The sequence below is a fragment of the Nomascus leucogenys genome, chromosome 8 (genome assembly GCF_006542625.1).
Source record: "Nomascus leucogenys isolate Asia chromosome 8, Asia_NLE_v1, whole genome shotgun sequence".
Classification (NCBI taxonomy): Eukaryota; Metazoa; Chordata; class Mammalia; order Primates; family Hylobatidae; genus Nomascus; species Nomascus leucogenys.
The window spans coordinates 74,947,084-74,969,119 of record NC_044388.1 but is presented as its reverse complement, the minus strand read 5'-3'; the positions used below and the strand labels follow the sequence as shown (position 1 = coordinate 74,969,119).

General features: G+C 42.5%; 1 protein-coding gene and 5 non-coding genes across 6 annotated transcripts; all 6 read right to left on the bottom strand.

The window, feature by feature from the left end:
- Window positions 1–3,371: 3,371 nt before the first annotated feature.
- Window positions 3,372–3,444, bottom strand: TRNAK-CUU. The gene has a single exon. It is a non-coding gene; the product is annotated as a tRNA-Lys (tRNA).
- Window positions 3,445–4,626: 1,182 nt separating this feature from the next.
- On the bottom strand, window positions 4,627–4,698 carry TRNAP-AGG. The gene has a single exon. It is a non-coding gene; the product is annotated as a tRNA-Pro (tRNA).
- A 1,074-nt stretch (window positions 4,699–5,772) lies between these two features.
- TRNAI-AAU lies at window positions 5,773–5,846 on the bottom strand. The gene has a single exon. It is a non-coding gene; the product is annotated as a tRNA-Ile (tRNA).
- Window positions 5,847–6,349: 503 nt separating this feature from the next.
- On the bottom strand, window positions 6,350–6,421 carry TRNAA-CGC. Its single transcript has one exon. It is a non-coding gene; the product is annotated as a tRNA-Ala (tRNA).
- Window positions 6,422–13,008: 6,587 nt separating this feature from the next.
- On the bottom strand, window positions 13,009–21,640 carry HMGN4 (high mobility group nucleosomal binding domain 4). The gene is made up of 2 exons (XM_003263300.4): window positions 21,444–21,640; window positions 13,009–14,811 (listed from the first exon to the last, which is right to left on the bottom strand). Exon 2 carries the CDS (start codon window positions 14,729–14,731, stop codon window positions 14,459–14,461), a length of 273 nt encoding a protein of 90 aa, XP_003263348.1. The 5' UTR covers window positions 14,732–14,811; window positions 21,444–21,640; the 3' UTR covers window positions 13,009–14,458.
- A 188-nt stretch (window positions 21,641–21,828) lies between these two features.
- Window positions 21,829–21,901, bottom strand: TRNAV-CAC. Its single transcript has one exon. It is a non-coding gene; the product is annotated as a tRNA-Val (tRNA).
- Between the last annotated feature and the right edge of the window lie 135 nt (window positions 21,902–22,036).

Here is a 22,036-nt window from a genome sequence, read left to right as displayed (position 1 = left end):
ATTTTTGGTACAGACAGGGTTTTGCCATGTTGGCCAGGCTGGTCTTGAACTCCTGACCTCAGGTGATACACCTGCCTTAGCCTCTCAAAGTGCTGGGATTACAGGCATGAGCCATTATGCCCAGCAGGCTAATTTTTTTTTTTTTTTTTGACAGAGTTTCTCTCTTGTTGTCCAGGCTAAAGTGCAGTGGCGCGATCTCAGCTAACTGCAACTTCTGCCTCCTGGGTTCAAATGATTCTCCTGCCTTAGTTTCCCAAGTAGCTGGGATTATAGGCACCCACCACCTTGCCCTGCTAATTTTTGTATTTTTAGTAGAGATGGGGTTTCACTATGTTGACCAGGCTAGTCTCGAACTCCTGACCTCAGGTGATCCACCCGCCTCAGCCTCCTAAAGTGCTGGGATTACAGGCATGAGCCACCACGCCTGGCCTCACTAACATTTTTTGATGCTATTTCTAGCACTCAAACCCTGGAATTATTTACAGAAGCATAAAGCAATGCACAATGCTTTATGCTTTTTTATTTTATTTAATTTTTTTGAGACAGGATCTTATTCTGTCACCTAGGCTGGAGTGTAGTGGCTCCATCACAGCTCACTGCAGCCTCAAACTCCTGAGCTCAAGTGATCCTCCCACCTCAGCCTCCCAAGTAGCTGGGACGACAGGTGTGCACCACCGCACCCAGCTAATTTTTGTATTTATTGAAAAAGAATTTTTTTTTTTAAATATAGAGACAGGGTCTCCTTATGTTGCCCAGGCTGGTCTTGAACTCCCGGCCTCAAGCAGTCCTCCTGCCTTGACCTCCTAAAGTGCTAGAATTACAGGCATGAGCCATTGCACCTGGCTGCATCTTCATTTCCTATTGCCAGACAATTAAAATATAGCTGTGGATGTAATTTTTGTTAAATCAGTCACATTCACCCAGTAGGTATATGGCAATTTTCTTTTTTATTTATTTTTTCTTGCAGTGCTCTATACATTCAGAGAAACTTCTCTAGTAACAAAGCATAGAAACGATCACTGAAAGTAGTCTTGATGGCAACTTTCTTGAAGGCAGGGACTATATCATGTTCATATTTTTATTAAATGTCTAGCAATGAAAACCTGCTTAATAAAAATATGTTTGTCAGTTGTTTTGAAAGACACTGTATCTTTTATAAAGTAGACTTAGAGAACAGTCAAGTCTCACTGTACTCAAGAAAAGTTACTGTGGTCAAATTCATCCGTTTTATGTTAACTCATAATTCTCAGTTTCATGGTATATATACCAACAATACACCCAAATCCTAGGGAGTCCATCTAGTTAGTTAGTTAGTTTGTTTATTTATTTATTTAGAGACAGGGTCTTGCTCTGTCACCCAGGCTGGAGTGTAGTGGTGCAATCATGGCTCACTGTAACCTCCGCCACCTCGGTTCAAGTGATCCTCCCTCCTCAGCCTCCCCAGTAGCTGGAACTTGACGTGAGCACCACCACATCCAACTAATTTTTGTATTTTTTGTAGAGATGGGATTTTGCCATTTTGGCCAGGCTGGTCTCGAACTCCTGAGCTCAAGTGATCCACTCACCTTGGCCTCCCAAAGTGCTGGGATTACAGGCGTGAACCACTGTGACTGGCCCCATCCAGTTTAATACTCGTGATTTCCTGTGCCCAACTGTACGTGCTATTTATCTAAGTAGATAAAATATGGAATCATTTTAAAACTGGATATAACATATCACATGGAGCAAGTGATAAATTACTGATAATATTTAGGTTACTGAGTAAAGAAAAAAGGGTCTGTGGTGCCTTATGCCTGTAATCCCAGTGTTTTGGGAGGACGAGGGGAGAGGATTCCTTGAGCCAGGGATTTGAGACCAGGCTGGGCAACATAGGGAGATCTACCAAAAAAAAAAGAAGAAGAAGAAAGGAAGGGTTGGATGGCAGAGGACAGACAGTGGTAATTTGTCACTGTGTTTCCAGTGTGCTCAGAGGTGAGCATTCTTTCAATGCAATATCCATGTTCTGGGGCTCCTTACAGATGATGTGGGCTGCAGACCTGATATATGAAGTCTTCACAGTGATATAACTCTTGTCATTGAACCCCTTTTACTCTGATTATATAGTAGAGAACATTTGCCTTGTCTTTCGAAGTTTGAGGGCAATTTTTAAAAAATACACTGGGCCGCTTAACACTTTATTCATTGGTATCGATGTATAAGGTTGGTGTTCTGACCTTAAAGATATCCTTGACTATTCTTCTCCCTCCCATTCAAATCTACCAGGAAATCTTACTGATTCAGCCTTCCAGATAGACCCACTTCTCCTCTTTCCCTGTTAGCACTCTGATCTTTCTTAATACTTTTTGTCACCAGGAGCCTCTTAATTGGTTTCCTTGTTTCTATCATTGTCCCCTTAAGGTCTTTTCTCAACACAACAGTTAGAATTATCTTCTTAAAAGGTAAGTTAGATTCTGTTTCTCTTCTGCTCAGAACCTTCACAGACTTCCCATCTCTCAGTCAAATCTAAAGTCCTTACAAGCCCAGAAAGCTCCATATCTTTTTGACTTCCTCCCCACCATTCTTCTCTCATACTGCTGCAGCCACCGGGAATGGCAGGAAAACATGTAACATCAAGTTTCTCAACCCAAAAAGCTAATACCTTACACCTATTATAGAAACGTGATGTTTTCCATAAGGCATTGATTTCCTGTGGAATTCTAGACTGAATAGGCAGCCAACTTGCTATATGTATCATAAAATTAAAAAAAGGATCTTATAAAACAATGGTTTCTAAACCACTTGAGATTCAGATCCTGTGAGTCTGAGTTAGGGCCCAGGAATCTAAAATTTTAGAAGTGCCTCAGGTGATTCACGTTTACAGCCAGTCTTGGACACCTGAGCTAGAGCATTTTCTTTATATTGTCCTGAGACCTGAAGAGATGAGAACTATGTTAGTGAAGTGAGAGGAAGGTATGTGGCTAATTGGGCTTTTGAAATCAACGAAGAGGTGTGTGGTATGCTTTTTTAACTCATGGTCATGGGTCCTTCCTGCCTCCTAAACCTTTTCTCCTGGGATTTATGCTTCAGAATCAGCCCAGGAACTCATTAAATATACAAGAGCTCACGCCCTACCAAAGACTTACATAACCTGTATTTAAGTATATCTGGTTTTACAAAACCTCTAGGCCAGAGAAGTGTATCCACACCAGGGAGCACTGAGACTAAGTTCAGCTAGAATTTCAGGGAGGGCTGGAATGCGTCAGTCAAGTCAGTGAGGCTAAAATGGTCATGATCACACAATTCCATTCTTCCAGAGTGATGAGCTTTAATAATGCCCTTTTTTTTGGACAGCAATGAGGAACCTGAAAACGTTTTAGGATTAAAAACCAGAGCGCCCAACGTGGGGCTCGAACCCACGACCCTGAGATTAAGAGTCTCATGCTCTACCGACTGAGCTAGCCGGGCTCACAAAGAAGTGGTTCTTCCCTAATATACTAAGAGAATACATAATTTCTTTTGTATGGTTAGGATTCTGGATTTCATGTTTATGTTAGTTTTATAGGTAAAATGAAATGAAACTCAAAGGACGTAAACATTACCTGAATCATTAGCATGCATTCCAGTCACTTTCTCTACATCTTCCCTCTTTTCCCCATTCTCACAAATTTGTGTTGATAGGCCTTAAAATGTTTCCAGGACCTAAAAGTCAGTGTCATTGGATGCTTACCAGAGTGACCCCTGCACTGGCGCTCCCAAAACTCCAGATCCGGTTACCAATGTGGCTCCAAGCATAGTCCCAAGGACCTTAGGTCCTCGAGCCCAAACAATTTCCTGGACCCTCTCTGTGGCCCAGTGAGGCGTTCCCCTCTTGTTCTCATAACCCATCAATTCTTGCCCCTCCTGCCAAGCTATGTGGATATGGCCCTCAAGAAAATGTCTGCGGTGTTCTCCCACCTTTGCAGGACCCGTATGTTTGCTCATTTGTTTTCCTTCATAATCAATGCACACATAGAAAAGGGGGCAGGGTTGCAATTATATTTAATATAAAGTATCTGACAACGAGTACAATATAGGATGCAGTGATTTTTGTATGTTGTGTTTACCGCCAACAGCAAAAGTGGATTCAGCACAACAGATTAAAAAAAAAATCTACTTAATGAGTGTACCAATGGTACGCTCCAGGAGGAGAGAAAAAATGCTCCTTCTCAGAAGAAAGCAGAACCGTGATCTGTGTGACAGGGTAGTACTTAACGCTGTAGCAACGAGGAAAGTCGAAATAACTCAAAGTTTCCTAACACCTTGACTCCTGATCTTCCCATTTAAATCCATCCTTTGATGTAATGAATCAGTAATAAATAGCATTGAATTAAGATGTGACCATTTTATTTCTAACATATTTCACACGAACACAATCGTGGAGTCGGAACTTCTAGAAGATCCGGAAACGTTTGCCTTTGCAAAAGTCTGTAGAGCGGACTAAAGAGAAGCAAAAAAAAAAAAAAAGTCCTTAACTAGAGATCGCGACTCACTTGTTGGGTTCGAACGCATATCAATGCCACAATTATCGGCACTTCTAACTGGCCAGTTTTAACTTAGAAACTAAGGTTGGGTGAAAGCGGCCAGATTCAGAAGCAAGGGACAAAACTTGGGCTCGTCCGGGATTTGAACCCGGGACCTCTCGCACCCTAAGCGAGAATCATACCCCTAGACCAACGAGCCGCCTGATTATTGGTTATTTTAGACGCGTTAAATATTTACTAAATTTCTTTTTTTAAATGTACGTGTAGCTATATGCAACTATAATTGATAATACCTTTAATTAATTTTGTTAAAAAAATTATCAGGTCAATGAGGCTCTCAGAATTTCTCCGAATTTTCCCTCAATCCAATCCCAAGGACTGTTATCTCAAAGGGCTCTTGACACATCCTTTCTGAGAAACAGCTGTGGCGTTTGTTTAAAACGCAGAAATCTGGGTTCCTTCTCAAATCTGAGTCAAAGTCTCTCTGGAGGCGAGGCACAATAAGTTTCGTTTTTGACAAGCGCTCGAGCTCACCCACAGGTGTGGGGCTAACAAAGCCCACGTGGAGCTCGTGACTTGAGATCAGCATTTTCCATAGAAAATAGTAAAACACGTGAAAATTCACTCGACAGGCTATACAGCTGTGAGGTCGTAAATAAACAGAGGACATTAGTTGTACAAGGAACGGGGAATATTTAACATCAAGATGTGGACTGAGTAGTTATTCCTGGCGTTGGCCAACCTGGACCAACTGGTCCAGGTTGCTGATGTGGAAAAGGTAGATTTTGGAAAGGGGCTTAGTCCTTTCTTGGGAAATCAAAGTAACAAGAAAATGTTTCTCTCGGAATGGAATTTCTGTCTTGATGTGTGAGTGTTGATCTTCCCAAGTAGGGATCCTTAACTGGGCAATCAGGGATAATGAACACTGCCTTCTCACACTTGCCCCGCATTTCATTATCTGAAGATTTATCCGTTTTCAGACTATTTCAAGGACAGTGTTGGGGCACTAAACAAATTGGTGACACTGTTTTGCCCTCTATTGAATTTAAATCTAACTCCTAAAATATCCTGCTGCTTTTCTGCTTCTCATGAGCAAACATTTTGAGCACCATGACTTAAGAAAACAAGACCTCTGGACTTACTACAACGATTTGGACTTCTGGCAAAGTGTTAGTTATAAAGGTTAGCACAGCCTCTCTCGTAGTAACAGTCCTCAGACAATTGGTTTTTCCTTGTCTTTTGCCGTAAGTTATGTGATGGAAGAAAAGAAGGCTGGCCCGTGCGGGGATCGAACCCGCGACCTTGGCGTTATTAGCACCACGCTCTAACCAACTGAGCTAACCGGCCACCTACCTCTTAGAAGTCTTTAGAACTGCTTCAAGAAGTTCATCAGTGTTATTCCCCTACGGGAGACCGGTGCACTAGAGCAGCCAAATTCGCCCTTGCTCAGCTGAGATTCATCCTTCTGCCGATATTTGTCCTATTTTTATCATCCTATGACGCACAGGACTAACAATAGCCGGTCTTCCCTCCCCTTTCCATGTTCTCAAGCCAAGATTATTTCTGCCCTAAAGGCAAACCATATTAATGGGTTCCGGGCAACTTTCCAGGTTGCCCCTCTTCTGTCATCTCCCCATTGGGCATGTTTTTCTGTGTTCTCAATTCCATTTGTTTCACATAGTTCAAAATACTTCAAAGCAATCTTACTCCTCGTGCTCCATGTACAATTCTACATACAGTGGCTAAAACAACGCCATAAAAAGTTAAAGAAGTGGAAGATACAAAATATAATTATTTCACATTTTGAAATATAGTTTCTAATAGCATTGGGCAGATAGGATAAAAGGACTTGGAGATGCCGGGGATCGAACCCGGGGCCTCATACATGCGAAGCATGCGCTCTACCACTGAGCTACATCCCCAGCCCTAACAAACGTTTCTTTGTAGCTCTCCCTAGTTGTTTGTGAAAGATTTCTGTTACCACTCCACCGCCCCGCCACCGCCGTCCTCCCATATCTGTCCCCGTCCCCATCTCTGTCCCCAAAATTCTAAGATTTGCGGACTGCTGAAACTAAATTCTCTTTTATTTGTCGAACAAAATCCTGAAATGGTTAATGGGGCAGCATCCATCAGTTTTCAAAGTGTGGAAAACCTTCCAGCCATCAGACACACTTGTCAAATACTTAACCTACTGACCCAGGGATAGAACTATTGATAACTACCTGGAAATCTGACTAGAAAAAGGAGAGTGAGGACGCTTCTTTACAAACTTCTTTAATTTATTTTTCCTTTTTTCAAAGAAACGAAATATTGAAAACCAAGGCAGGTGAAACAAAGCACTGCTAAATCAAACAGTTTTCTCTATCTTTCGTCTCACAATAGCTTCCGTAAGTACGTCGCCGAAAAGATGATTCAATTACTCCCCTTTACGTGCACCAGCGTCAGATCAGGTTACTTTTGAAAATGTTTTGTTTGGGCCCAAGTTTAGAGAGAGGATTTGAGACATTTGTCTGGGAAGCCTAGGAACTGAAGGCGAGCATTCTGTTAGTCCTTGACCGGATTGAATTATATGAATACATATATATGCGTGTAGAAAGATAGGTAGATAGGTAGGTAGGTAGATAGATACATAGATGATAGATAGATAGATAGATAGATAGATAGATAGATAGATAGATAGAATTTTGGGGGGATGTTAGTATTGATTTGTAATATGTTTAGACCTCGGTCTTGGACCCTCGTTATGGCTGAGCTTCTGTGCTGTTATTAGCAAGAATTTCTAAATTACCAGCTCCTTATTAAAATCGCAGCTGAACCTTCTAAAATCACGTTCTAGGTCAGATACATAGATTAATAAACCAGGGTTGATGTAGTTTGGACATTTTGTATGAACCTTGGTAGCTCAGTCAGTATGGCCACGGACTTTTAATCTGAGGACCCAGGTTTCAAGTCCCTGTTTAGGTGTCGCTGTATTTCTCCTTTTTTATTTCCATTTCTTCATTTTTAACCCAATACGTATAGTATTCTTTCCTTATCAGCGGGAGATACGTTCCAAGACACACAGTGAATGCCTGAAACCTCGGATAGTACCATAGTATACTATGTTTTTTCGATCTGATAACCAGGATGAGTACTAAGTGACTAAGGTGTGGGGAGCGCATACTGCGTGGATAGTCTGGACAAAGGGATGATCCTCGGGCGAGTAGGAGACTTCTTGACGCTACTGAGGGGAGTTATTTGAAACTTACGAATTTTTCATTTCTGGAATTTTCATTTAATATTTTTGGACCACGGTTGAAGGGGGTAACTGAGACAGCGGAAGGGAAACTACGGACAAGGCGGGAGAGGTTACTGCAGTTAGAGAGAGGAAGGTTAAGGTCAAGTCACAGGCTGATATCCCCGAATAAATGGAGGACTCTTGAGCTGACCATAGGTCTCATAACCTAGGAGATGTTTAGAAAATAGATGGGCCTTTTGGAAAGGGAGCCACAGCGCACAAAGCTTTTCATGTGCAATAGGAGTAAAAGTTGCAATAACAATGGCTACAAGTTGTTACAGGTTAAACTCTTTCTTGAAAAGCAACAAAAATGCACAGGCTTCCTCTTTTCTCCATTAGTGTGCTCCTTTCTGATCCCCTGCTTTGCTGATCCCTGGGGTTGCCCAGGTAAACAGACGTGGTTCGTCACCCAGACCTTGGGCCTAGTGGCAGTAGCTTTCATTTTTTTGGTGGTGACCTACAATTTAGTTTAGTTTACATCGTCATTCCATCATACATATGTAACAGAAACAAAAGTTGCATGAACTATTCCATACTCTTACCACACACACTGCATTCTGATTATTTCTGATTCTAGTCTATTCTAACTGAAATTTAACATATCTTTCACTTACTAATACAGGTAACAAACCACAATTGAAAGAGAAGTAACTATGACTCTTGTCATCAAGAAAAATCACATATTTTTGGCCGGGGGTGGTGGCCCACGCCTGTAATCCCAGCACTTTGGGAGGCCGAGCTGGCGGATCACCAGGTCAGGAGATGAAGACCATCCTGGCTAATACGGTGAAACCCCGTCTCTACTAAAAATACAATAACAAAATTAGCCAGGCATGGTGGCGGGCGCCTGTAGTCCCAGCTACTCGAAAGCCTGAGGCAGGAGAATGGGGTGAACCCGGGAGGCGGAGCTTGCAGTGAGCAGAGACCACGCCACTGCACTCCAGCCTGGGCGACAGAGCGAGACTCTGTCTAAAAAAAAAGAAAAATCACATATTTTTGTATCACAATACAGTTGTTACAAATACCCAAGACAACTGTTCGAAAATTACAGCAGTCATAAGACGGGTCTTGATGTTTAATATTTAATGCATTATTGAGAAGCACACATTACTCTATGAAATTATTTTAATCTTTTGAAAACTGTTTTGTAGTACAATTGTCTTTCTTCAAAATCCTGTGTATTTTTTAAAAGCTTTTAAAAATACAATTTTGAAAAGGGCTCCATGGGCTTCATGCTGGGGCCAGAGGGCTCCCTGGGAGCTAAAAGATGAAGAAGCACTGCTGAAATTCGCCATCTGGGAGGAGACCACCGTCGGGTGCCCGCCATCCCCTTCCGCCTGAACTCCACTAATGAGGAGGACTAGGTGTTAGCGCTGAGGCGGGAGGCCGGAGCAAGGTCTTTAAAGGTCTAAGGTGAAACTCCGGGTGGGAGCTCAGTCAAGCCTCCCCTACCCAACTGGGGATCAGTGCGCCAACCGGAGCAGGCTCCCCAGGCGACACCGAGAGGCGCGGAACTCCCAGGCCTAGAGGGCGTCGGAAGTACGTCCCAGAGCGGAGCAGCCAGAGGGGCGGGGCGTCGCGGCTCTGGGGCCGCGCCCTCAGGTATCCAGAGTAGGGCTCTTCCAGGCCATATTGATGACCCAGGATGAAAGCCGTTGGAGAATTTTGAGAGAAGAGGGAGGTATTTTTTTTTTTTTTTTGAGACGGAGTTCTCACTCTATCTCCCAGGCTGCAGTGCAGTAGCTCGATCACGACTCAGCAACCGAGGGAGGTACATTTTAGCGGGGTTTCTGTGAGAGGTATTCGAACCAGAGCGACTCCATTTCGAGTGAGGGCTAGAAAAACGAGGCCAGGACTTTTGATGGGCTGCATTCCCAGAAAGTCAGGCATTCCTAGCCTCTAGATGTTTGTGGTTAAGGGAACAAATTAATAATGTTTACTAAACAAACCCAGACTTGGGAGTGTTCAGATGTCCCCGTATCTGGAAAACGAAGGCATTCCAAATTTTGCTTTAAAGATAATAATATAGATTCTTAGAAAATATAATAAGAAAATTAATCCTTTATCACAAACCCTTGTAGCAGAGCACATCTCCCCATGTATACGAGTATTGTATCTAGGGTGGACGCTTTCCTCCGCGTTTCAGGAACACCCTGCTCTGTCTATGGAGTAGCTGTATTTTCACTACTTAACTTTCTTAATAAACTTGCTTTTACTTTGCACTGCGGACTCGCCCTGAATTCTTTCTTGCGTGACAGCCAAGAACCCTCCCTTGGGGTCTGGATCGGGACCCCTTTTCTGTAACACAACCACTATTGAGAAAAGAAGGTAGTGGTGCAAGGACAGATACAGAAAAATAAATTTCCCTCCCTCTTCTTTCCAACTCTTCCATGCTCAGTGTCTCAGATGTGAGGGTCAGAAATTTGGTTATTAAAAACTCTAGGCCGGGCGTGGTGGCTCACGCCTGTAATCCCAGCATTTTGGGAGGCCGAGGCGGGTGGATCACGAGGTCAGGAGTTCGAGACCAGCCTGGCATATATGGTGAAACCCTGTCTCGACTAAAACAAATACAAAAAATCAGCCGGGCATGGTGGCAGGTGCCCGCAATTCCAGCCACTCAGGAGGCTGAGACAAGAGAATCACTTGAAGCCGGGAGGCGGAGGTTGCAGTGAGCTGAGATCGCGCTATTGCACTCCAGCCTGGGCGACAAGAGTGAAACTCCGTCTCAAAAAAACAAACAAGCAAACAAAAAAACTCTAGATCACTCAGGCTGATATATGTCTAAATTTATGTTTGTCTAAATGTAAAGTTAAATGAGAACAATACTACTCAGCTCATAGGGTTTTCGAAATAAAATTTTTCATATAAATCACTGGGCACACAGTTTGGCAACAACACTTAATAATTCTCTTTTATTATAGTCAGAAACCTGATATAATTTGGTTATTCATCTTAATTTTTTTGATCCAACAATAATTTATTGAACATCTACTATGCATCTAAGATGACAGCAAGAGGGGGGAAAAAATGAAAGTAAACATCTACTGTGCACATCCATATGCACTATCCATATTCTCTTAACATCTTCATAAATGTTATTATTCTTACTGGAAGCCTTTTCCCCACTCCTTGCTTGACCAGCTCCTTTCTGTTTTCATTTTGCTGGTCATATGTCAACATACTCCAGGAAGTCCTCCCTAAGGCCCCTTCATGCCCTGGCATCAGGGTTCGGGTCTCTTGCTGTGTTGTAACAGAGAGCACACTGCTGTATGGTGACCTATCTCTCTATCCCATTCAACTTGGTTTTTTTTTTGGGACGGAGTTTCACTCTGTCGCCCAGGCTGGAGTGCAGTGGTGCCATCTCAGTTCACTGCAATCTCCGCCTCCCCGGTTCAAGCGATTCTCCTGCCTCAGCCTCCTGAGTAGCTGGGACTGCAGGGATGCGCCACCACGCCTAGCTAATATTTTGGTATTTTTAGTAGGAGACAGGGTTTCACTATGTTGGTCAGGCTGGTCTCAAACTCTTGACCTCAAATGATCTGCCCGCCTTGGCCTCCCAAAGTGCTGGGATTACAGGTGTGAGCCACTGCACCCGGCTCTCATTCAACTTGGAGCTGAGAACAGGGAATATTTCTTTTATCCTTGATACTAAACTGTTGTCAGGCATAAAGTGCAGATAAATGTTTGCTGTTTATCAAATAAAATGGAGTGGGAATAGTTGAGCAGATGAAGGATGGTAATACAGCATGACAAAGTAGAAATGCCAGCAATTCACTATTACAATGGAAAAAAATGCTATTATGTAATTCCAGTTTTACTATATATGCTACTTACTGGTTTCAGTAAGGGCTCCATATGGAGTGGCCTGGGTCTCAGTTTTGTGGAGTAATTGAATCGTCTTTTTTTCTTCAGTTTTTCAGTGGCGATGTAAGATTCTGGGAAATATGAATTTTTTTTTCAAATCTCCAACAGAGCTTTATGCATCAATATGCTAATTAGGTAAATTGCAATACTAGTCATTTCCATAAAGTATCTCTAATTCTTTTCAAAACCTTGCAAAATAGATATTAGTTCTTGCTGTTACTGAGGAGATTGTGGCTCGGAAAGGCTAAGCAATCATCCAAGCTTAGCATTATTTACTGCCAACTCTCTCAGACCTCTTCACGGTTCCATACCAGGTCCAAATCAACATGTTTTGCCTAGATTGCTGTGACAGCTTACAGTCTATTGCTCATGCAGCAGCCATACTCACACACACATATATAAAACACCTCAGATTGTGCCATTTCTTTGCTCAAAATGGCACCGGGCATGGTGGCTCATGCCTGTAATCCGAGCACTTTGGGAGGCCAAGGCAGGCTGATCACTTGAGGCCAGGAGGTTGAGACCAGCCTGGCCAATATGGCAAAACCCCATCTCTTCTAAAAATACAAAATAATAATAATAATAATAAAATTAGCCGGGCCTGGTGGTAGGTGCCTGTAATACCAGCTACTCGGGAGGCTGAGGCAGGAGAATCGGGGGCGGAGGTTGCAGTGAGCAGAGATGGCGCCACTGCACTCTAGCCTGGGTAACACAGTGAGACTCCATTTCAAAAAAAAAAAAAAAAAAAAATAAAAAATGCAAAGACACGGCCGGGCGTGGTGGCGCACGTCTGTAATCCCAGCATTTTGGGAGGCTGAGGTGGGTGGATCACCTGAGGTCAGGAATGCGAGACCAACATGGCCAACATGGTGAAACTCCGTCTCTACTAAAAATACAAACATTGGCGGGGTGTGGTGGCGCGCACCTGTAGTCCCAGGTACTCAGAGGCTGAGGCAGAAGAATCGCTTGAACCCGGGAGGTGGAGGTTGCAGTGAGAAGAGATTGCACCACTGCACTCCAGTCTGGGAGACAGAGTGAGACTCTGTATGGAAAAAAAAAAAAAAAAAAAAAAAAAAGCAGACACCAACACTTAGACTACGCTGAGCATTAGAAAAAGAAATTACAGGTGTAACAAGGACTAAGAAGAAACAAAATTGTTTGTATACACAGAATATATGGTTGTCTATGTAAAAAAAAAAAAAAAACCCACAAGAATATGCAGATACAAGAATGAGAGGTAGCAAGGTTGCTGGATACAAAAATTGAAATCAGCATTAGCTAAAAACAGAAAATGTGGTAACTAAAAATATACCATACGAAGTAGTGTTAAAAAGCATAAAGTCCCTAGGAAATATTAACAAGAAGAACTTCATGGAGAAAATTATAAACTTTATTGAAAGATACTTCAAAGGCCTAAGTAAATGGAGAGCTGTACCATATTCATGTATTGGAAGATAACATTGTAAAGATGACATGATTTACCAGATTAATCTATAAATTCAATAAAAATCCAATCAAAATTTCAATGTTCTTGGGTTTGTTTGATTTATAAATTGTCGGTCTAATTCTAGAAGTAATATGGAGGAACAGTTGGCTAAGAATAGCCAAGACACTCCAAGGAAGAAAAATTTTGTGGTGATACTGGAGACAGAGGTGAAATTGGTTACAATTATGAAAAAATGTGGAGGCATCTTGGTTTTTATCAGACCTTTTCCTAAAGTTGCAATAATCATGACTGTATTGTACTGCTACAAGATTAGACAAATTGATGTCAGTCAGAATAGAAACCACCAAAAGACCCACACACGTACACAAAAATTTAATTTATGAAAGAGGCAGTGTTACAAATCACTGGGGAAAGGATGAACTTTTCAGTAAATAGTGCAGAGACAACCACTTCGAAATATGAAAAATGTTAAATTGAATTTCTAACTCATAATTTTCACAAAAATCAGTTCAGGACAGACTAAAGACAAATGTGAAAGGCAAAATTATAAAATTTCCACAAGGCAGTAAAGAATATATTTATGACTTTGGGTAGGAAAGGATCTCCCCCCAAACCAACTTGTATTCAGCTTTATATGATACTTTTTAAAAACATTTACTTTCAGCAGGAAATAGGCAACAATCTATAACATTTTACAATTTCCAAACTCCCCTCCTCCAAAAGTCACTGTAAAAGTTAACAACATACGTCGCTGCTGTTTTGAACAAGAAAGATTTTCAGAGAGGGTGGACACTTCACATGAGGCATGTATGAGCTTTTCACAGGCCCACTTTGACATGGAGGGAATAAAGTAAAACCAGCAGGATGAATCCACAAACTGAAAACAGGAATCTTGGCTCTTTTAAGTGACACCATCTTGATGTCATCAACAGAAAGCCTGAGTTTTGCTACCTAACACAGTTGATTTTAGGATTGCCAAGGCCACATCAAAACTCTCGGTTTAAGGAAGTCAAGTCTATGCTGATGGCATCAGGGAAAGAGGAGACACGAAGTTTTGGTTCCCCACACTGTAAGGCTTCCGTGCCAAAGTGGCTGACATGTGAATGTCAGAGAATCTCTCCTGGGAATCAAGAACAATCTTCAAAAACCAGGACAGAAAATCCTATTTTCCCTTATTTCAATTCAGTTTCTGAGATACACCCTATTAGTGGTACTTGCCCTTTCCACAAAAGACAACAAGTGTCCTGTGTGCTAACAACATAACTTAAAAAAGAGAGCCAAAATTCTACAGTTTTATAAAACTTGATTTAAAAAAATAGTATTTCAAACAGTAGAGTCACTATAAGTACAGAGCTATCAAAAATGGACATTTCACTTGGCATCCCCAGTGCCTTCTGCTTTCTGGGACTGGAGTGTAGAGGCATCTCGGTTTTTTGCAGGGTTGTTCCCATCCTTGCCAGCATCTGCTTTCCCCTTTCTCCCTTTGGGAAGCTTCTCTCCCTTCTTTGCAGAGGCCTTTTTAGGCCTGGGCTCTGGTTTTGGAGGAGCTGGTTTAGCAGACAACCGTGCTGATCTCCTCTGTGGCTCATCCTTCACCTTTGCTTTATCACCTTTAGCATCTCCTTTTGCCTTTCTCTTGGGCATGGTGGCAGCAGTGTCGGCAGGTGGCTTGAGCAGTCCTGTTGGGTGCTTCTGTCCTCCTCACGCTGCTCCTCGAAAGATGTCTTTAACAAGACACAAAAAGTGTAAACCATAAAGGGAAAGACTGATCAATGTAAACATTAAAAATCAAATTTGACTATATTGTTAATAATTTGTGTATATCAAAAAAGATAGCATAATAAAAGTAAAACAATAAGTACCAGCTTGGCAAAGATATGTGTAACATATATAATGGACAAAATGTTAGAATCCTGAATACATAAAGCATTCCTATAGATCCATGAGAAAAGGACAAAATGAAAATTTTAAAACTATGGCAAAAAATGTTAAGAGGCACTTCTTGGAAGCATGAGTGAGGAATAAGCACCTAAAAATATATAAGAAGTACATATTAAAAGCATAGGATATAACATTTCATATCCATCAAATTGAGGAAAACCAAGTTGTCTGACAATATCAAGGGCTCAGCTGATATGGAGCAATCAAAACCCTTATGTACTGCTGTGTGTGTGTGTGCCAATTAGTGCATGTGCTTTTGGAAACAGTGGTTATTTGTAAAGCACTCTGCAAACAGTGGTATTGTGTAAAGCAATTTTACTTCTAGGTGTTTACTTAGAGGGATTCTTGGAGGTGTGGACAGGAGATCTCCACAAGAATGTTTCTAGCAACACTGTAATTTCAAAAACCTGTAAATCACCCAAATGTCCTTCAATAGTAGAAGGGATACATATATTTTGGTAGTATCTATAAAAGGGAATACTATTCAGCAGCAGAAACAAATAGATTACAGCTAGGTTAAAAAACAAGGATGAATCTCAAGAATATAATGCCAAACAAAAATAGCAAGTTGCAGAAGAATATGTACACTATAGATCCATTTACACATGTAAAACTATGACATGTTGAGGCCACAAACATATAGTAAAACTTAAAAAAAAAAGGGATAAATAAAAATTGGACAGTGGTAATCTCTTGGGAGTTGGGAAAGGGATGTAGTCGGTGAAGGCATACAGGTTAGTCCAGAGATGGTGGAGGTTGCGTTCTCTTCTTTAAACTGTAGGGGAAGCACATGGCTGGAGTATTATCTATGTCTTACACAGAAAAATTGTTTGTGTCTGCTCAAGAATTAATAAAAGTACTAAAAAATGTGGGTAGCCCAGAACACAGATTGAGAGCCACACAGGTAGGAAATAGAAAATAGTTTGAGTTTGAGTAATTAGGACTTAGGCCTAGGGCTGGCATTCATGGGCACTGTGTGACTTTTTTAAAGCTTTTGTCTATCATACCTTCTGCCCCACCCTTGAAAACATTTTCTGGGAAATTCTGTAACCTTGTGAGTGGCCACCATTCTACAACGTTATTATTATTTTTTTAATCTTGTCTCCAAATTGCTCCAGTTTTTTTTTTTTTTTTTTTTTTTTTTTGAGACGGAGTCTCAGAGTCTCACTCTGTCACCCAGGCTGGAGTGCAGTGGTGCGATCTTGGCTCACTGCAACCTCTGCCTCCTGGGTTCAAGCAATTCTCCTGCCTCAGCCTCCTGGGTAGCTGGGATTACAGGTGCACACCACCATACCCAGCCAATTTTTGTATTTTTACTAGAGACAGGGTTTCACCACGTTGGCCAGGCTAGTCTCGAACTCCTGACATCAGGTGATCCACCTGAGAATTGCTTGAACCTGGGAGGCGGAGGTCGCAGTGAGCCAAGATCGTGCCCCTGCACTCCAGCCTGGGGGACAGAGTGAGACTCTGCCTCAAAAAAAAAAAAAAAAAAAAAGGTAATTGTGCCACTGAGACATACAGTTCTACTGATCGAACTACACCTGACCTGCTCTCTTCTGAAGAAATCCTTGCCTAGACATTACATGGATTTATTGCTAATTTTTGTCTTTTTCCCTTTCTTTCAAATGCAACATTAAGGAATCATTTTAACAATTTTTAGGAAACAAAAGGAGCTACTCTTACAATGAAGGAACCAGTGAAAATCACTTCGTCTAATGGTAGGGTGACTTGATTTATACCTGTTGCCCTAGTATAATTATTCATAATGTTCCCTTTTACTTTGAAAAGTGACCCAACTTGGGCAATGAATAATAAGGTTACCCCAAATATTCTGTATATATTTTTAGAGGCCTTTATGTTATCAGAGAATGAGAGTGTTTAACCAAAAAGTGAGATTTGGCCTAGCACACATTTCCCTAAGAATGGATACTCCATACCATTCTCCTTTCATCTCACTCCAAAATTGTTTCTCAGCCCATTTCCTGGTGTGAGAATGCTCACACAATCTCTTTTCCTGGGTTCAGTCTTCCTCGAGTTAGATCCATTGAAGTCCATCCCAAGTAGGGGGGCCATGATCTCCACATGTCAAGGGCCAAAATACAGCAGGTGACAAAATAAAATCAGGAAAAATAGGCCCCTGCCTGGATGCTGTATCTGAGTATATAAATACGGATTTAATTCTTGAAACTCACCTTTAGGAAGCTGATTAGGAGACCAGGTCACTGACTCCCTAGAGACCTTACAAATGTAGGAGACAGATGCACACATAATGAAAAGGGACCAGAGAGATGGGTAAAAGCTCTTATCATTTCCATAAAGAACAAGGGGGTTGGAAAAGGAAGGAGCTCTCACCACACAGTGGTTTTAACTTAGAAGAAATTATTTGAGGTGGCGCAGAAGAGATTTTTAGATAAATGAAACTCTTTTGTATGCTACTGTAATGGCATATATTATAAAATGGTAGATGTTATGCACTTGACAAAACCCACAGAACTTCATACAGTGAGTGAACCCTGATGTAAACTATATATTTTAGTTAATAATAAGCTATCAATATTAGTTCATCATTTGTAACAAATGTACCACACCAGTGCAAGTTGTTAATAACTTAGGAGAAACTGAGGTGGGGGAAAGGAAGTATGTGGAAACTCTCTGTATCTTCTGCTCAATTTTCTGTAAACCAAAAATTGCTCTAAAAACAGGAAGTCTATTAATGTAAAAAAAAATGCATTTTAAGAGTTCAAAAACTAATGTTAATGATAAAATATAAAAGTCATTACAAATACTCCTTCATGCATGTGGAAGAAAAGAAAAATTATTAACTGGCAGATACATCTTACTAGTAATTGTTTAATTTTTGGAAACATAGAGAAATGACTTTCAGTAGTATCATCAGGGCAAGAAATTATCAAGACAGATACTGAAGTTATTTTCCCAAGACATGGCAACAATTTTAAAAGTTTTAGAAACATAACAATTCCCCTTTGTTAAAATAACTCTTCCAATAACATTATATTAACAAACAACAGAGCAAGTCAGTGAAAGTTTTGAATCAGTCGTCTTCATTGCACAGAACTGGACTGAAATTCTCATGAAATCTCTCATTTTAACTCCTCATTTAACCAGATTGCTGTAGGGGAGAAGAAACATCTGCTTCATCCTTCTTCCAATCCTTTTGTTAGCATGAAGACTTGAATTTTTATCATTAGAAGAAGATTATGATGTTTAAATTAACTGGCAAAAATAGCTTTAAAAAAAAACTAATAGTGAAATAAAAAGCAAAATAGGGTATTATGGGTGGGCCCTAATTCAATATTACTGGTGTACTTATAGGAAGAGGAGATTAGGATACAGACAACATAGAGGAACACATCTAAGGACGTAGTGGGAGGTGGCCATCTGCAAGCCAAGGAGAGGCCTCAGAAGAAACCAAACCTGCCGACATCTTGATCTTGGACTTCTACCCTCCAGAAGTCAAAGAAAATTAATTTTTGTTGTTTAAGTCACCCAGCCTGTGGTACCTTGTTTTGGCAGCCCTAGTGCACTAACATAGGAGGGAACAGTGTAAGAATTTAGTGACTCGGGCAGGGCGTGGTGGCTCACGCCTATAATCCCAGAACTTTGGGAGGCCAAGGTGGTCAGAAGTTCGAGACGAGCCTGGCCAACATGGTGAAACCCCATCTCTACTAAAAATACAAAAATTAGCCAGGGGTCGTGGTGCGTGCCTGTAATCCCAGCTACTAAGGATGCTGAGGCAGGAGAATTGCTTGAACCCGGGAGGCGGAGGTTGCAGTGAGCCGAGATTGTGCCACTGCACTCCAGCCTGGGCAATAGAGTGAGATTCTGTTTCAAAAAAAAAAAAAAAAGGAATGTAGTGACTAGGGAAACATCTTGGATTAGATTAATTTGGGGGTCTCACCCAGCTCTCAAAATATATTTTTCCATGTTTTTTCTCTTTCATAGCAAGCAAATCCATGGACCAAAACGCCACCTCATTCAATACTCATTTTCACCTCATCCCTAGCAAACACAAGGCACATTTTAGCAGCATCTTTTTGTTCACTCGATGGATACGGAACTGGGTTTCTGGGAGGTAGTTCTAATTTGGGTTTTAGCCTCAATCCCACCCCAAAATCAGAAGGTTCCCCTCTTCCTCCCTGCCGCTTACTTAAGGAGAGATCGTGTTTGGGGGGAAGATCTGGAAGAAAGTTAAGAACACCAAGCTTAGGAAGGAGAGAATAAAGGATATAATTAAAATACAATAAAAAATGCACAGGCAAATGCTGGGCGCGGTGGCTCACACCTATAATCCCAGCACTTTGGGAGGTGGAGGCAGGTGGATCACTTGAGGTCAGCAGTTCAAGACCAGCCCGGCCAACATGGTGAAACCCATTTCTACTAAAAATACAAAAATTAGCTGAGTGTGGTGGCATATGCCTATAGTCCCAACTACTTGGGAGGCTGAGGCAGGAGAATCACTTGAGCCCGGGAGGCGGAGGTTGCAGTGAGCCAAGATTGCGCCACTGCACTCCAGCCTGGGTGACAGAGCAAGACCTGGTCTCAAAAAAAAAAAAAAAAAAAAGATTCATAGGCAAGATGCAGTGCACTACAGAAGCAAGAGGTCACATGGTGTCAGTCACTCTCCAGGGCCTGTTTGTTCTTCATCTTCCAAAGTATTAGAGACGCAGCATGAGTGTCCATGGAGGTTAAGTGAGAGAGACTGGGAGATGCAGTGGTAGAAAGGAAAGATGAGAAGATGCAGGGTGTCTAAAAGGGTAGGTTTGCTGCTGCAGCTTGCCAGAATGCATCTGGTTTAAAGAGAAGGAGTGAGCCATAAGCTCCCAGTCACCCATCTGTAAAGGTTGGTTAGGGGCATACTCAGCTTCCAGGCTAAAGTATTCCTGCTAACTGGCATCAGAGAAAGATGAAGAGGATAAATCCTTGTCATCTCCTAGGACCCTGGAACCTTTGCCCCCTTTCTGGGCACCACAATAACTTGCTTATATTTCTGAGTAGTACAGAGGGGATTTTAAATGAAAATGTATTAGACAGGTTGCTGTTGAGCACATGCCCAAGTTTATTGTCTTGCTAACCAAGATATTATCTTGCTAGCCAAGGTGTTGCCTTGTTAAGGGAACCAGCAAGATGACAAAAGAATGGACCTTTCAAGTCAACGTCTACTCAAGCAGCCTGTTTAAGAAAATGATAAAAAGAAAACAGCTCATTAAACATTGTCCTTTTCTTTTTTTTTTTTTTTTTTTTTAATTTTGCGGACCCACCAAAGAATGCAGCCCTTCTTTTCTCGTGGTCATAAAAATATCACATTCGGTCAGGCGCCGTGGCTCATGCCTGTAATCTCAGCACTCTGGGAGGCCGAGGCGGGCGGATCACTTGAGGTCAGGAGTTTGAGACCACCCTGGCCAATGTGGTGAAACTCCGTCTCTAACTAAAAATACAAAAATTATCCGGGTGTAGTGTTGCACACCTGTAGTCCCAGCTGCTCGGGAGGCTGAAGCACAAGAATCGCTTGAACTCGGGAGGTAGAGAGAGGTGGAGGTTGCAGTGAGCGAGATCGCACCATTGCACCCCAGCCTGGGCGACACAGTGAGACTCCGTCTCAAAAACAAACAAACAAAAACAAAGACATCACATTCTTATCAGTCATTTGAGGGAACCTGGAGCAATATGATCTGAGATGCTAGGCTTGGCTAATCCCTAGAAAAAGTAGTAATACATCTAAGAAAGAAATCTCTCTTAGGGAACACACGAGGCTGCCAGGTGGCACAACAAAACTTTCTCATAAAAGCGTTTGATTAATCCAATTAACTTGTAAGCAAGCCATGTGGCTAGCAGAGGTAAGAGGCCAAACACCAAGGCACAAGTCCTGATTCTAAACAAGTGCTGGTCCATTTCTTGACTTTGGGATCCATTTTTTCTTTGTGATGGGATAGCAAAAGGTCAAAGTGGAGGAAGACTCAGCCCTTGGGTGTCTCCTCAACGAGGGTTTCTCGAAGGTAAATTGGGGAGGAAGGGAGAGCCCACGGCAGGTCAGTCCAACCTGCCAGTCACCACCTCTTCAAGGCCACAGCCCTGCGGGAGCAATCCTTTCAAATCCCCTTCCTTCCTTCTTTTAGAACGCCCCTAGAGCGCCGATTAGGACTTACCCCGTCGGGCCTGCGGCTCTCTGTGACCCCACCTCTGGATTCAGCTTTTCCCAGGGATTCACACTCGGAGCTCAGGAGAGATGCTGCGAGTACTCTGGAGGTGGGAAGACAGGCGGGGCTGACGGGGCCCAAGGCCCCTAATCATGACCGGGGCCAGCTGGCAGGAGGGTCCTAAGTATACGGAGGGCGGCGGGACCCCCACCATGCCCCTCATTTTCCGGGGTAGCGCACAAAGTCTGTGAGGCACTTACCCGAGTCTCGTGGCCGTCCGAAGGGCGCGGGAACCCCAGCTGAGGCCCGTGACGCGCCGGAGCCCTAGGCGTGGGCAGGGCCAGCACCAGCCCTAAGATAGAGAAGAAGAGCGGAGCCCGGCACCGCCAGGAACAGGAAGGCGAGGGAAGGTGAGGATGCGCTTCCGGGGCTGCAGGCGGGGAGCCGCCCCGAGTCCAAGCCGGAGAGAGCCGGTTCTCCCCCTGGCGATACGTGTGTGAGCCTCTGAGGCCCGCCCTAAGCACCGCTGCCCCGATCTAGCAAGACAAGAAGACAGGAAATTTATGACGGCCTGAAAAATCTTTAAAAGATATACACTATAAGAATTTACTTAGTAGTAAGATGAGGGGGGGGAAAAAAAAAAAGTGTTTCCGCCCGGTTTCGAACCGGGGACCTTTCGCGTGTGAGGCGAACGTGATAACCACTACACTACGGAAACCAACTGGAGGCTTGTTTCTCAGAGCAGGTAGTTCTTCCTACCTAGTAAATACACTCCGTGTTTCTTCGGAGTGTGAGTTTTGCTGATGTGCGCATGCGTCTCCGTACCGATCTCTCAAACCAGAAAAACCAATGA

Excerpts from the sequence above, each read along its gene's own strand:
- HMGN4 (XM_003263300.4), bottom strand. The coding sequence starts at position 14,731 with ATGCCCAAGAGAAAGGCAAAAGGAGATGCTAAAGGTGATAAAGCAAAG.